We start from the raw sequence: 14,717 nt of genomic DNA on the forward strand, positions 1-14,717 counted from the left end.
AACACACGAAACAACATTAACATCCGGGGGTAGGGTATTTTTTTTTCGTTTTCTTCGTTTTCTTCTCTTTCTTTTCATGTAAGTTGATTAGGGCATCATTAACAACATAGGAAAGGGTAACGTTGATTATTATAATAGCCGGGGAGGGTCGGAAAACGGTCAAGCTACGGGAAACCAGAGATATCAAGCCCAGCCACGGTCAGAAAGTATATACGTATATCCGATTCGTCTGCCGAGATGAGATGTCAGGCTGGAGAGGTCGCAGTTGTCGCTTTCAGATCATCGTAGCGATGCGCGATCTTAATATTTGAGAATGATGTAGCTGTGAAGTGTCAGAGGGTAAGCCGGAAGAGCGCGGGTAGGATGGGGAGATACTGACAGCGCATGGATGATACCCGGGATGTAACCGAGGATGGTCAAACAGATATTGATCAAGAGATCGGCACCGCAACCTCTCTCGAGGAAGACACCGACTGGCGGGAGGATGATCGCAAGGATGATCTTGCAGATGTCGCTATAGAGGTGTCAGTACAGAGTGAGCTGGGCGATAAAACGGCGCTTCTACGGGAGGATGCGCCCGAGTGACCAGGCATAACAAGTAAACAAGCAGGGCAAACAAGGGGAGACGTACGAAGCAGTAAAGGCCATCGTGACGGTAGAGCTGTGCTGTGGCTTGAGTGGTGGAGGTGGAAATGTATTATATCGGCTGTTGATGTTCTCGAGCGTCTTGGAGAAGGAGGAGAGAGAGGGAGAGAGGATGCGTCGGACAAGCAGGTATTTAAGCCAGGGAGAAGAAGCTGATGTGGTTTGCGGCCATGTCCAAGCATCGGGGTTCGGCCCTTGCCCAAAAGAAGCAGCTTCCTTGCTGAGTCACCCTAGAACTGACCAACCAGAGGCCGTCCTGGGCCAAGCTAGGCTGGATGTGGGGCGTTGTTTATACTAGGGCTGCAGATGCCATGGTCAGATACTTCTTGGTACCTCCATGTCACCTATACTTTGCAGACAAAGGAAGTACATATAGGTATTGTACCACTTGCGTAATGATGCGTCCATGATCGCCCCTCTTGGTAACGTCATCTCCGTCTTTTCAGCTCCCTCTGTTTTTGACCTTCGCATGTCAACCTTCGCATGGCAACGTCAACTGTCAAGCATGTCAAGTCTGACAAGTGTGTCAAGTCAAGCCTGCTATCCATAGCCACAGGACTCGCAGACTTGACGCCTCAGCAGGCGCAGTGATGGCGCAAAGCTGTGCCTGGCTTAGACGTACCGGGAGACGGGCGCTTTCTTCCGCGGCCGTTGAGCGGATAAACGTTGTTCCTAGAATAGCAATAACAGCAACAATAACATAGAAGGCTCGGCTACGTGAAAGCCCTTGAAAGGATACTCATCTTACTGTCCAGTACATACGACCACAGGAAGTGGAAAACAGAGCTTCCCGTCCGCTCAGCTGTACTTAAGCCACTTGCCGGTCGGTTAGTAGTTGGGTGGGTGACCACCAGCGAATCCCGACTGTCGTATGTTTTTGTTTTTGCTCATTTTTACTCTTCTTTTTTAATACACCTGTCAAGCTGTCGTTTGATAGTAAAAGGTTGATGATTTCTTTGTTTGCCTATAAAGATCTGCGTTATACCCAAGCTAATTCATGCATAAAACATAGAGTGTGCCACTAAGCGCGACGGGTAGAGGGTACACCAGGTTCTTTGTTACCAGCAGTGGCTCTCAAGGAGCTGCGTATTCTTAAGAAAGATGACTGCTGATAGTCAATGCTTGTGGGCGTTTTCATATCTCTAATGTTTAATCTCGTCTCTATAACATGTTTATAAAGACCCCTAGAGTGGTTTTTGCTGCCTGCACGTTGCTACTACTCGGCTATACCACTTTCCATTGGCAATATTTCAAGCAGGCCAAGTCGATACTCCATGGTTGGCTACACGCGTTTCTGTACGAGGCCTCAAGTATGCTAACTCTTAAACTCGAAAGCGTTTACGGATACATCGGACAGCCAATATGTAGCCCTGCAGAATGTCAGCGACACAGGCCATATCCAGAAGGCTCTGATACTGGCAAAGACGAAGAAAGAGGACATACGGTGGCTTTTTGGCTTTTGCAAAGAATTTTACGCGCTGAGTTCTCCGTGGGTTGCTGCTTCGTCCACTGACTTACCTACGTCTGTGATAGTGAATATACCCCGTTCATATACACAACCTCTACCCCCCCTGAAAAGGGTCTACTGATCCCACGGTCAGCCAGAGGCCGAGAGGCGGCTGCCTATCTGTCATATATCGTTGACTACTACGATAATCTACCAGCATATTCAGTCTTTATCCACGCCGACCAGGACCAATGGCATAATGATCTCTTTGGTTCCAAAACTCGCGATGCCCTTCGTCATTTCCGCTTTCAAACCGCCGATGCCTTGGGATATGTCAACCTGCGCTGTACCGAAGACCCCGGCTGCCCCCTTGGCGCAAGCCCGTTAAACCCTACGCCACTGGATATCAAGAGGAAGGATGTGCGCGCGTACCTAGCTGATATCTATATGGAGCTGTTTCAAGTAAGCCGCGAGGATGTTCCCGAAGGTATTGGTGGGGTCTGCTGTGCCCAGTTTGTCGTTACTAGACAACAGATCCTACGCCGGCCAAGGAAGGACTATGAGCGGATGCTGAAGTGGATGGCAGAGACGACGGTGACGGATAACTTTGGAGTGGGCTGGGTGATGGAGAAAGTGTGGCATATAGTGTTTGGGATGGAGGCCATTCAGTAAGTTGATTCCACCCTTGGAGCTGGTATGGGGTCTTCATGTTGGCTTACTCGGTGCCGACTATAGCTGTCCACCTTACAACCAATGCCGCTGTGATAACTACGGGTGGTGCGGGCCGTTGCACTCGGGGGAAATTCTGACGCCTTCGTACACATAACGGTTGTAATATGAACAAAATCACGAAGACTTATCCAAGGACCTCATACTATTAGGTGGACACTTGCTGATGTCCTCTGGCTGGCGTAGTATTGACCTCATCCCATATAGATATCGACTCGTAGACAATTGTTCATTCTATAGAAAGTAGATAAGGCTGAGTAGCTAGTGCCAAGCATTACTGCCAAGCCATACTCTTCCTAAGAAAAATCCCAGCTGATATACAGATATAGTTCCAAGCAACATTACAACGATACTATTCTATGCTGGCTTCTGCCTCTTCTTGAGTCGTGTCCATGTCAGCTTTTTTGCGATGCTGTCTTGGCTCAGCAGAACGCCGTCTGGTCGGTAGAATACCGTGGCAGAAACGTCAATTGGCAGAGTTCTCCCAGACGGCAGCTTCATCGTCACGGAGACAGACACTACGCATTGGGAATATCCAATGGAGTATACTGGACTCCGCGACATTACTAACCCCAAACCCATCATTAGTGGTATGCAATACCATACTCTTTCCAATTACACGCGCGGCTAACAATCTCTAGACACCAGAGAGTATATTATCGAAGCTTCCAGCGTTCAACTCCCAGCTACATCCCGATAGTCACGTCCCTCTCCTCCTCGTCACGCCAGCCTTCGCCTCATGGCTAGAGAAAGGCCACCCGTTCCTCCCAAAACTATTACAACATTGCTTTCGAGAAGCGATCTCCTCGGAAAACGTCGAAATATGCTCGGTGGAAGCAGTGGTTGATAAGCTACCGATTCCCGCGGACCATACAAACAAATTAACGCACGATGGTATTAATGGTATGGAAGGACTGTCGCTGGCGATTGTCAACTGGGGCGCCATAGCGGGGAAAATTGTACCTCAGAAAGGGATCGAGAATGTTTCCACCTCCCACCTGGAGCCGAAAATGTCGATTGCTATCCAAAACCCCTCGACTGGCGCGGAGCTAGAGGTCGGCATGCCTATGGCGAATACGCTTTTCTCTACCGGCAGACCATATACTATGCATGCATCGCGATGGAAATCTACAGAGATGATAGATGAAGTACCGAAAATCACCGATAGACGGGACCTTCGAATGTGCAGGGTTGAGCTACGGACGACCCCCTCGCTCACACTACTTCAAGCTCCATTACACCCAGTCACGGAGCCAAGGACGGTAGTGGAGAGCATGGGAAATATACTCAAGACCGTGTCCAGTGACGCAGGCTCGGAGAGCGACCTTCCAGCATCGACTGAGCTGGAAAAGGCAATACCGCAATACGTAAAGGATAATAACCTTGAAAACCAGAGATTGGCCGTTTGGGCAATGGTGACACCCAAAAACATAGCGGAAGCTCACATTGAATCTTATCTCGATAGCGGTATCGATGTACCTACATCTATGAGCAAAGGGTCTCGACTCTACCGCGTAATGAGCGGCGGAGGTGGATGGGGTAAGAAGAAAGGTCTCCTCTCCCTTGACCCCGAGTACTCCTACGACGACGAGGAATCCGCTTCTAGTCTCGTCTCGATACATGAGATATTTGATGAGGATGTTATTGAAAAGCATAGTGATGACGCTATATTGTTCCGCATCCTCGATGATACCCCTAAGTTTACCGATGTTGATGGGCTGATGATGAGTCCACTACGTGAGGTTGTGACGGCTGGAGATGTGGTGCAATTCTTCGTTGCCTTGCTGGATAATGCCCCGGGTAGGGAAGCTATGTGTGTGGAGCTTCACGAAGACATGACGGAGAGCAATACTCGATTAGATTTCCGCGTTCTGCCTGCTCCTACTGATGCGCCGGCACCTACGCAGTCGACGGGTAACGGAGCTGACCTACCTGACGGAATGATCGTACAAGCTAATAGATTCGGAGCTTGTTCCGAGAAGTCCATGACCTATTCCAGGTCTGTTGGCGAATTCGACGACTCTACGGGAGAAACGGTCGTAGAGTCAGGCACCAAGATCGATGTCCCTGGCGCGAGGCTGGTGGTTGAAATGCCGTGTGAAGAGCCCATCTCTAGAATATAACCATAGAACCTGTATAATAGAATACATATATACCTCTGTTTACCTTGATTGCTGGATTTATATCAAACCGCATCCCAAGTACCGGATTAGTCATCATATTCGGGTCACGTGTTACTTGGCACCTCCCAGCACGTACCCAAAAGTCAAACCTCAGCTTAACAACATCTTGTAAGGGTCAAGCAGGAAGCAACTCGCCATCTCTCATTAATCTTCAACTCTGAACGCCTGTCTCTCGATCCATTGTCCGATCAACCATCAACCTTCCTCCTACTTACCGGTACTCCGTATATTGAAGCTATCTCCGCACTACCGTCGCCATGGCTACTGATCTTTGGTGAGTGCCTGGCCGATTGCAGGCGCCCGGAAACAGAGGCCCTTACCTTCCTGTTGCTCGTATAGCGGGTTAATCTATGTGCTATTTGGCTAACTTCTCCCTCTTCTGCATGCGTGTAGCCCCGTCTACGCGGTTAGTTGAATCGTCCCTTGTCCTGTCATCAACGCAGCCAAAGCGAACCTCAGTTTTGGGAGCTTGGAACAAGCCATTCAGACGAAGGCGGAAAGACGTCATAAAGTCCATCAATCCGGTACTGACATTCTGTTGGCATCATGTAGCCCTTCTTCGGTGCGCTAGGATGCTCATCCGCCATCATCTTCACCTGCTTCGGCGCTGCCTATGGAACCGCCAAAGCTGGTGTCGGCATTTGCTCGACCCTCGTCCTCCGACCTGATATGATTGTTAAGAGTATGGCTATATCCTGCGCCGAGAATTAAGATTCGAATACACCATCTTGGCTTTCATTCTAACGATCGTGTATAGATATTGTCCCCATCGTCATGGCGGGTATTATTGGTATCTACGGATTGGTCGTGTCTGTCTTGATTGCCAACGACTTGAAGCAAAAACTGCCACTCTACACTGGATTCGTCCAACTGGGTGCTGGTCTTGCTGTCGGCCTCGCTGGTCTGGCTGCCGGGTATGTATTTTTCGTCTGGTGTCTAGTGATTGCTATTTGCGTTGAAGTTGAGGTTGTTGCTAACGGGATATTCTTTGGGAATACAGTTTCGCTATCGGTATCGTTGGTGACGCCGGTGTCCGTGGAACTGCTCAACAACCCCGACTCTTCGTTGGAATGATTCTTATCCTCATTTTCGCTGAAGTTTTGGGTTAGTGCCCTCCTTGCAAGATCAAACCTTCCGTGGAATTTTTGTCGTTCTCCTTCAGTGGTCCTCGAACTCGCTCTAACGATATCATAATCTAGGTCTTTACGGTCTTATCGTTGCTCTATTGATGAACTCTCGCGCCAGTCTCGAAGCCACCTGCTAAAGGGATAAGCCAACGCAAGCATCGATGAGCATCCAAGTTCGATACACCCTTTAACGAATACGGGGCATCAGTCAGTGAGATAGGAATGAGGGAGTTACGACGGGTATATAATCTAACGCCATCATCAACTATCATTCCATGACCATGCCCTCAACCGATTTCCTCTATATTTGGATACAAAACGCAGCAGAAAACCAAGCCACCCGTTTTTCTATCTATATCACATCAGTCGTCTTCCCTTATCTTAATTGTCTCCCTTTTTCGCATGTATTCACGTTATTTCGTTGTGTTTAAGAAGAGTTGCCGTTTCATCCTTTGATAGTGGTGCGGATAATTGTATCATAACAGATAGCGGTTATAAAGCGGGGAATTCTATTATATACATAGTCTACCGGTGTCTCCTTTGGGGTAAATTAGTAATGGCGTAGAGTGAATGAAACGAGGATGCAATAAATTCGGGCAGGTTATTCCCGACTCCCTGTAGTATATATGTAAACTCGGAAAGCAAAAAACCGAATTCGAGGTTACTAGGACAGAACAGGATGCATATTCTAAGACAGGAGATGTGGTGGATAAGAACTATCTAGATATTCAAATCAAAACAAGATAGGAACGCCGCGCATAAAAGAGACACACGGCATATGCATAGATAGGAATTCAGCTCAAAAAAGTTAGGTAAGAAAAGAAAATAGAGAGACGGCAATTATATGCAATGATACCGGGAGGGATAGGTATTAGCCTGGGAATAGAAAGAAAAGAAAGAGGTTGCTAATCCCTACTTATCCAACTTCCTTCTCAATGTTCTCGTTCTCTTCAATAGTTTCTTGTGCTTGTGTTTTTTCATCTTTAGCTTTCGCTGCCTCCTGACACTTATCGCATGCATTTGCTCGCGTTGTCGTTGACCCTGAGACCGTTCCCACTGCAGTTGTCTGATAATCATGCGCTGAAGGAAATCTTGCTTGGGCTCAGAGATCGAATGGTCACCGTGATCTTGGTCCTGGTATATGGACGACTCACCCTGGGCGGAGGGAGCTTCCATCTCATCCACGCGTACGAAGGGCGAAGCAAACGTCTCATAGGACTTGGTTCCGTTTGTATTGCGGGTTTCGCGGACGGTGAGGACGGTGGAGAAAGTTTGTTCAAGCGGTTCAGATTCAGAAGCAGCTTCCACGGCACTCGACTTATCGGCGGCGGTCTCCATGCCGTTTGCGCTCTCGAAAGCGCTATCCATCGGAACGGGGGCTGGTGGAGGGTTGAATGGTCGTAGGCGCTTGGCGAACTCTTGGATCGAGGCTCGTAGTTCCTCCGTTGGCACGCCGTCGAGGTGGGTCACGTCTTCGGCGTTGGTTGACGAAGCTTGAGTGATTGCATTCCTAAGATCAAGATCTTCGGTGGACGCCTGGGTCTGGCCTGGAAGGTTCTGCTCGATCGCATTCACGGCGGAGGAGAGGGTGTATATGACGTCCTTTTGTCTCGCGGCGGCTTGCTTCTTGGACGAGAAAATGGACGAGAAAGTTTTGCTATCGTTATTCGGTGGTACAGAGGTGGTTATCGACATCGGTCGGTGGATAGAGAAGAACGAAGCAACGTGAATGTCTAAAGGGTAGCTCATTATTAGCATAGAGCACTTCTTATACGCCACGGAGAGGTATACTACTAACCGTGAGGGTGTAGGTGTTGCGTAGAGGGTACACTCGGCAACTTCAAAGAATTTGCCTGTTTCGACTTGGCCATGTCACCGTCCTTTCCCGCACGCTTCTTGGACGACCGTCCTTCTCGCTTCTCTACATCCTTCTTACTCGACGGGCCGCTGCTAACACTCTTTGCCGGCGTCTGGGCCGGAGGATCGATACCTCTGGAGCCGTCGCTCGGTGGGACTGGAGGTTTCGAGGACGAGTACCGTCGCTGATGGCGGTACGGGGGGTTACCGCTGCTAACGCTGGTTCCAGAGCTGCTCGAAGACACGGCCAGGAGGACTGCTCGAGACGGTAGTGACGCCGTTGACGGCAAAGCCGCCCGGCGCACAGAAGAAGAGATCATCGTGCCGGCTCGGCCAGCTGAAGACGAACGAATGGGGAGAATAGCTGCAGCGCAGGCCAGAGTAGCTGGCGACAGGCAGGAATCCAAGCTGGTGGTGTAGACTCCCGGACTGGAGGCGCCGGTTGGGTGCGTTGGGCTGCTTGAGACTGCTTCTCTTCAACTTCGAGGTGAAGGTGAAGGCCTTGCATCAAGTTCGGTCACAAGCCGCTTGCTTAGGTAAGCCACGTGACGAAGACCACGGACGTACTGATGTTATATACGACAATATTATGATGATGAGACAGGATTATGATGATGAGACAGGATTATGATGATGAGGATACGTTAGAAGTGTCAATATTGTTCATTACTATGGCTATTTCCAACTGGGCGGTCCATAACCGCCAAAAGCAAAGGAGAGCGTATGTAGCAAGCATTTAAACAGAAGGATCAAAACAAATAACTCCCAACGGCCAAAGAGAGTAAAACCAGGAGAGGAAGGGGAATGATGGGAGCGGGTAGATCAGTTCATCGAAACTGTCGTGTGGTTAGTTGGTTTTGTCTATATCAGATATCTCGTAAAAGCCTGGCAGGAAAAATCGGCTCAAGGAAACAGGAAGATGGCCTCAGCAAGCATGAGGATGGAAACAACAGGAAGAGGATATGTAAAGCACAATATGTAAAGCAATTTTCCAACCCTTCAAAAAGAACGCTCGTATGGCCCTTAGCACATGCGGCAGAATCGTCGAGATCCATGAGCGGACAGCATAACGATAAAGCCAAAAAAAAAAAAAAAAGAAAGATAGAAGGAAAGAGATCGGTAACCCATCATCTTACAAGAAAGGGAAATGAGGCAAATGCACACAAAGGAACAACCTGGGAAGGCGAGGTGAAGAGATGAAATGTAAAAAAAAAGAGACACCGCTGGATACGCCACCCGACTATCTGCCGTTGTCCGTTGCGTGGCCAACCGTTAAAACTGCCTTGTGTTTCTCTCGCGTTTTTTTTTTCTTTCAACAAAAATATATATCTTCATCAACTCCAGCTTTTCCACGGCGACCTGTCTGTAAAAGCGAGGACAACAATGACATGTCTGGTATCATATCGGGCGGTCAATGCCACCTAAAACGTATCTGCAAATTTCAAAAGGGTATAAACTAGAAGGAAGGACGAGTGAGATGGGGCTGATTGTAAAGGTCGTCGGCAGAGATGGAAAGTCGGATGATAAGGAAGCATGTTGGTGTTAAAAGGTCGGCAGAAATGAGAGCCGATATGTCAAAAGGGTCAAATTGTATCATTCATGTCATAGTCGTCCGGCCTGGCCTCATAAGATCAAATTATTCAAGTTCTTTTGAATGATCATGTCCTGCACGGAATCCATAGTTGCCTTTAGCAACGTGGTATCGGTTGCGTTGGTATAGTGCGTATATATCTCGCGTTCCGGGACGCGTGTGATACCTCTGAATCGATCGCCGAAGTATTTGGCCGAAGCATCAAAGTCGCCGTCTCGTCCGCTGTAGTCGGGGAAGTGCCTGGAGACGGGTGAGATGGCGAGCTTTTCCTTAAAGAGATCGATTTTGTTTAGGAAGAGGATGACGGGTTTGCGTTTGAACCATTCGCCGTTTACGAGTGATTCGAAAAGCATCATTGCTTCGTGCATTTGGTTCTACATGTGGCGTTAGTCTTCCGTTTTCACTGACAGGTGGATGACAGGATGCTTACCGCTGTCTGGTCTTCAACAAGACACTGGTCGTAGCCCGAGAGTGCAACCATGAATAGCAGGCACTGCACACCTTCGAAGCAATGTATCCACTTCTTTCGCTCCGATCTTTGACCACCAACGTCCATCATACGGAAATTTATCTGCCCTAGCTCGAAGAGCGTCTCTGTGATACCGGTCGTTCGTAGTCGGGAGTGTAGCATGTCCTGGTTGTTGGGAAGCCAGCCAGGTGTGAATATACGGTCTAGGGAATGGAAGTAGCTGTGACGAGTCATGTTAGAGAGAGCTCTCTTAAAACAATCAAGTGTCAAGGGAGTGTGCTGAGCTTACTAGTGGAGGTTATCGTGTAGAGCAAATTCATGGCCTCTGGCGACTGCCTTTTGGACACCAGCGTCCTCCCACATCGTCTTTACGGCCTCACGCACTTTGATATCCGTGAACGCTTCATCGCACTCGACGTCTGCTTCGCTGTTTTGGACGAAATGGGCGAGTGGCTGTATAACGGTTAATATGCAAGCTCCATCCAGTCGATGCAAGGACATACCTCTGTAGATTCATGTTCGAAGTTTATATTCTCCGCCTCCATAATCTCGATAAGCAGTTTGAAGGCGACAATCATGTTGGAATAGATGACCGCCCGGGTCTGCCGGCGTTCGTCTATGGGAAACCCGCCGGAGTGGATGATGCGCATCTGTTTTATGATTGTAGATTTCCCAGATTCACCGGCACCTGCAGGAAGTAAACATTAGCGACTGGAAGCTATACCGCGGTCTTCTGACATACCGAGAAGCAGTATCTTGACCGTCCGGTCGTATTTCTTCTTGTCTGCCCGGATGGCCTTGTCTATAGCGGCGCTCTGCTTCCCCTGCTCCTTCATCTCCGGACTGACATCTTTCGAGTTCATGCAACCCATTGTATCGTTGATCTTACCGTAACAGTTAGCACCGCGAAGACGAGTCTCTTCCGAACTAGACGGGTCTCTTGACAAGGAAACAAACCGAGTATTTGTGAGAATGTAAAGAGAACGAGAGAAAATGTGGGAATGGGTGAACAGTTCAGTTCCCGCGGTGGACAGACTCCGGCTCAATGCAGGTAGCACAAAACACACAACCAAGATCCGACGCAGGACGAGAAGATAGCATCCAGCGTAGGCAGCCGGCAGTGAGAGAGCAGTCGCTTTGAGTAGAGGCAGGTAAGATTTCGGTTGTTGGGGCCGTGGTTGTGGTGGTCGTAACCAGGCGTGAAAACACAGACCGGCCTTGGTCGAGATGCAGATACGACGAGAGAGGGATACGAGACAAGCGCAGGAGGATGCCGAACAGCCAGTGTATCCTGAGCCTCGTCTTCGAGCGACGCTGGGTACCGAGTATGTATATGTATATCGCGGGTTCGGGGTTCGCGGGAAGGCTGCGTCTCGCCGTTGCTGCTCTGCAGGCCTCCGGATGCGAAATGCGATGCGATGGGACGTGACGGATGGCTGTGAAGGAGCCAGGGATTCGAGGACTTTAGCAAGCGGAGGAAAGGTTTGGTCCCGTTCAAGGGTTGACCTGGCTGGTCCTTGGGAGGAGGGATGGTAGGGTGAAGAAGTATACGTGACGACGGGAGGTTATACCGGCCGTATAAGTAAGTAATCTGTACCGGCGGCGTCGGGGATATGCCACGGATAATTATCGTAAATGCGACTACTGCATCGAAGAGGAGACGCAGACAGAGCGAGAGGAGGGAGAAGCGAGGAAGAAGCAAAGACGGAGGGCGAGTTCTGTATATACAGGGGGAGGTTATAGCTCGACGTGGGATGTTCCATCTCGACTTCTACTCCATCTCGACTTTCTGCTCCATCTTCAACTTCTACGCCATCGCCATCGCCATCTCGTCCACCTCCATCTTCTGCTACAGACATCCCGGTCCCGCCCAGCAAAACGTGGCCCTCTCCCCACGGCCTCGCATGGGTTTCTCGCTCCCTTCGACCTCGATGTTTCCTCTGCAGGCCGGCCAAAATTAAGGAACGACGGCGTGGTTTAGCGTGCGGCCCGCGGCCCATCCATCGCGCGCATCGCAAGAACCGCACCTCGACCAACAAAAGATCCCCATTTCTTACGGAGGATACGGCCATCCTGACCCCGTTCTTCTGCTCGATACGATGGGCCACCCTGGACCGTCCGGATGCAACCCCCGGCACTTCCCCTACGGCCTTGACTAAGAGGAAGAGCCTGAAACGAAGCATCCGTTTCACCTCTATTCTCTGGTCTACGGACTCTACTCTGGTCCGCACGTCGGTCTTCTGCTGTCGGTCTTCTGCTGTGTGCTCAGTGCCCGTCTCCATCGAGTGGCGTTCTGTCAGTGTCATGGCCGGCCGTCTATACGGAGCAGCTGGACGACACGCATTTAGATCAGACATATTCTATAAGAGATCTGCCTATTACTTTACAGAGTATATTACTAGCTGAAGTTAGTGCTCCCCGTCGACTTTGGAAGCGAATTAAAATTAGTCGACGTTCGCCTGCGTTGATGGACTTGTATATACAGTGTGGATGGGACTATCGAGGCCATCCATGTTCCCTGGAGGAGGAGGACTGCCCTTGGCTCTACATATCATCTCCGGTGTCTGTCTCACCACAACTGTTGCTGGAATTACTCCATACATGTCCAAGATCGGCCACAGGCAGAGCACAGATGGCAAACGCAATGTGTTAGCACCGCCCGATGGGCCGATGGCTGCAGCAGTAAGGTTGGTGGAGTTAAAACATTTACCTGACGATACTTCTCGGCGATCAACTATCGAGAAGCCTTGGAAAAACGAACGGGTGGAGTGTCAAGTCGACGAAGAGGAGGCTGAGGTTTGAGGTTCGCCAGTTTACTTCTGTACCTAAGTATTGGCACTGCTCCCGTCCGTATCCCATTTTGATATCAATCACAAAACGTCTTGAGAACGAAAACGAATCAACTTCCACCCTGACACGACTATCCCATAGCCACCACTCCCTCCATCCCTCCCTACCTCCCTACCTCCCTCTTCCCTACCTCCCTACCTCTCCAGGCTCCCTTCCATGTCACACGCAAGTATTAGTCTACCTCTCAAGTTGGCGCATGTCGTGTGACATGCTCGACGACCAGCTGGTTCGCATCCTTACTTCTTCTTGCTACTCCGTACACACATACCGAAGGAGATCTTCGATCGCTAGCAGCACGGAGTGCACCTCATTACTGCGGAATTCTCCGCCGAGAACATCCCAAGAAACCTATTTTGTACGCGGAATGGCTTGGTGAATAGGCTTGTGGGATTCAAGCATATCTTGACTTTTCTCCATCGTGCATGTTCCCTCGTGTACGGCTTCAAATGGGCGGGATGGTTTGGGGTTTGAGGTTATGCCGTGCGTCCTTGGTACTCTAAGTATAAACCATCATACGAGCGAAGTACTCGGTACACCCACCAACCAGAAGCTCGGTGTATCAAGACGGACGGTACGGAGCTGACCGTGGCCATGGTTCACCTCCCCAACACTGCGCGGTCCAAGGGTAAAGGACAAGACATCGTCTCTGAGATAGCGTCCAGTCAAGGCGAGGAGGAGACGAAGGGAGAGAAAAGCAAATACACGCCCAAAAAAAAGCATTTTGTCTTATGGGTTTTTTTGCGCTGTGGCAATCCCCGTGCAGATCATCCATCCCTTGCTGTTCCTTTTTGTTTTGTTTTTTTTTCTACTCCCCACCAAACCGATCTTGGGACTCCGTATGGAGTACTAGAAAATCGATGGTTGCCGCAACTCGCTGTTAAGCGTGGCCGAATAGGCATGCAGATGAGAATGATGAGCAGATGATACGAGGTACAAGACAGGGCCACGGCGTACGGAGTGGCCTGGTTCCTGAGCACTGAACTGAGAACGACGGGGGTACAATGGATGCTTCGTACACACCAGCATGTGATCCTGTCGATATTGGGCATGAAGGCACCTCATCAGCTCTGTGGACCTGAACAACATCGGATCCAATTTATCAGAATATCAGGAGGCGACAAGTGCCTTCTTTGCTACTATTGATCTCGACGTCAGGATGACAAGGGGTCTACTGCAAGTATATGGGCCTAGCTAATGCTGGCTGGCTGATGCGATATGACTTGCTGCGATGCAATCGAGATGTACGATGTACGCAGTACTTAGTACTCGATATACGAAAACGCCATAGCCGCGATTCTAATGTCGAGTAGCCAACCGAGGTTCGCACCAGATATGGAAACAGGTCGAGGGCTAAGGTAAGGCGATCTCCTCCCGATATGAAACATTAATTGCTCTTCCAAGTGCCAGAAAGAGCGTAGTAACATGGTCCTCTCTTTGAGGATCGAGAGAGGGCGTTTTTAGAGCAACTATGGAGGAATCATAATTTGCCATGCTCGGGGTATATCTTCAACGCTAACTATAATCCATCGTTCAGCCACGAAGAAGCCATCAACCCTTTCAGAGTTTTGGCGATAGAGAAGCGACCAGTGACTCCTCAGCGGCTGAAGATGGCTTTTCCCTTGCGATAAGCCCCAGAGGCGTATGGTGATGTCACTACCCCGTATACGAGGGTAAAACAAAAATGACCTCAAAAGGGGTGGACAAATAAGAGATGAAGAAGCGTGGCTATCATACGTCGTGGAAGGCGGCGTCGTTACACCAAAATCATGGCGTCCGGCTGGGGCAATGTTCTGGAATAAACATATTTACTTCTGCAGCC

General features: G+C 49.7%; 3 protein-coding genes and 1 non-coding gene across 4 annotated transcripts; 2 read left to right on the plus strand and 2 right to left on the minus strand.

Moving 5' to 3' along the window:
* The first annotated feature begins 1,405 nt into the window (after positions 1 to 1,405).
* GIQ15_r0002 lies at positions 1,406 to 1,521 on the plus strand. The gene has a single exon (XR_004500571.1). It is a non-coding gene; the product is annotated as a 5S ribosomal RNA (ribosomal RNA).
* Positions 1,522 to 1,919: 398 nt separating this feature from the next.
* GIQ15_00272 (V-type proton ATPase proteolipid subunit) lies at positions 1,920 to 6,268 on the plus strand (the record flags this gene model as incomplete). The annotated part of the gene is made up of 10 exons (XM_033547689.1): positions 1,920 to 1,941; positions 1,981 to 2,134; positions 2,179 to 2,760; positions 3,270 to 3,411; positions 3,463 to 4,916; positions 5,118 to 5,278; positions 5,576 to 5,686; positions 5,762 to 5,918; positions 6,005 to 6,108; positions 6,204 to 6,268. The coding sequence occupies 10 exons, from the start codon at positions 1,920 to 1,922 to the stop codon at positions 6,266 to 6,268; spliced, it is 2,952 nt and encodes a 983-aa protein (XP_033408640.1).
* A 779-nt stretch (positions 6,269 to 7,047) lies between these two features.
* Positions 7,048 to 8,308, minus strand: GIQ15_00273 (DUF1713 domain-containing protein; the record flags this gene model as incomplete). The annotated part of the gene is made up of 3 exons (XM_033547690.1): positions 7,048 to 7,187; positions 7,286 to 7,864; positions 7,930 to 8,308. 3 exons carry the CDS (start codon positions 8,306 to 8,308, stop codon positions 7,048 to 7,050), a joined length of 1,098 nt encoding a protein of 365 aa, XP_033408641.1.
* Positions 8,309 to 9,611: 1,303 nt separating this feature from the next.
* GIQ15_00274 (small G-protein GPA2) lies at positions 9,612 to 12,330 on the minus strand (the record flags this gene model as incomplete). The annotated part of the gene is made up of 7 exons (XM_033547691.1): positions 9,612 to 9,953; positions 10,010 to 10,268; positions 10,338 to 10,501; positions 10,642 to 10,736; positions 10,791 to 10,987; positions 11,116 to 11,564; positions 11,620 to 12,330. 7 exons carry the CDS (start codon positions 12,328 to 12,330, stop codon positions 9,612 to 9,614), a joined length of 2,217 nt encoding a protein of 738 aa, XP_033408642.1.
* Between the last annotated feature and the right edge of the window lie 2,387 nt (positions 12,331 to 14,717).

Source organism: Arthroderma uncinatum (assembly GCF_011692745.1).
Source record: "Arthroderma uncinatum strain CBS 119779 chromosome Unknown scaffold1, whole genome shotgun sequence".
Classification (NCBI taxonomy): Eukaryota; Fungi; Ascomycota; class Eurotiomycetes; order Onygenales; family Arthrodermataceae; genus Arthroderma; species Arthroderma uncinatum.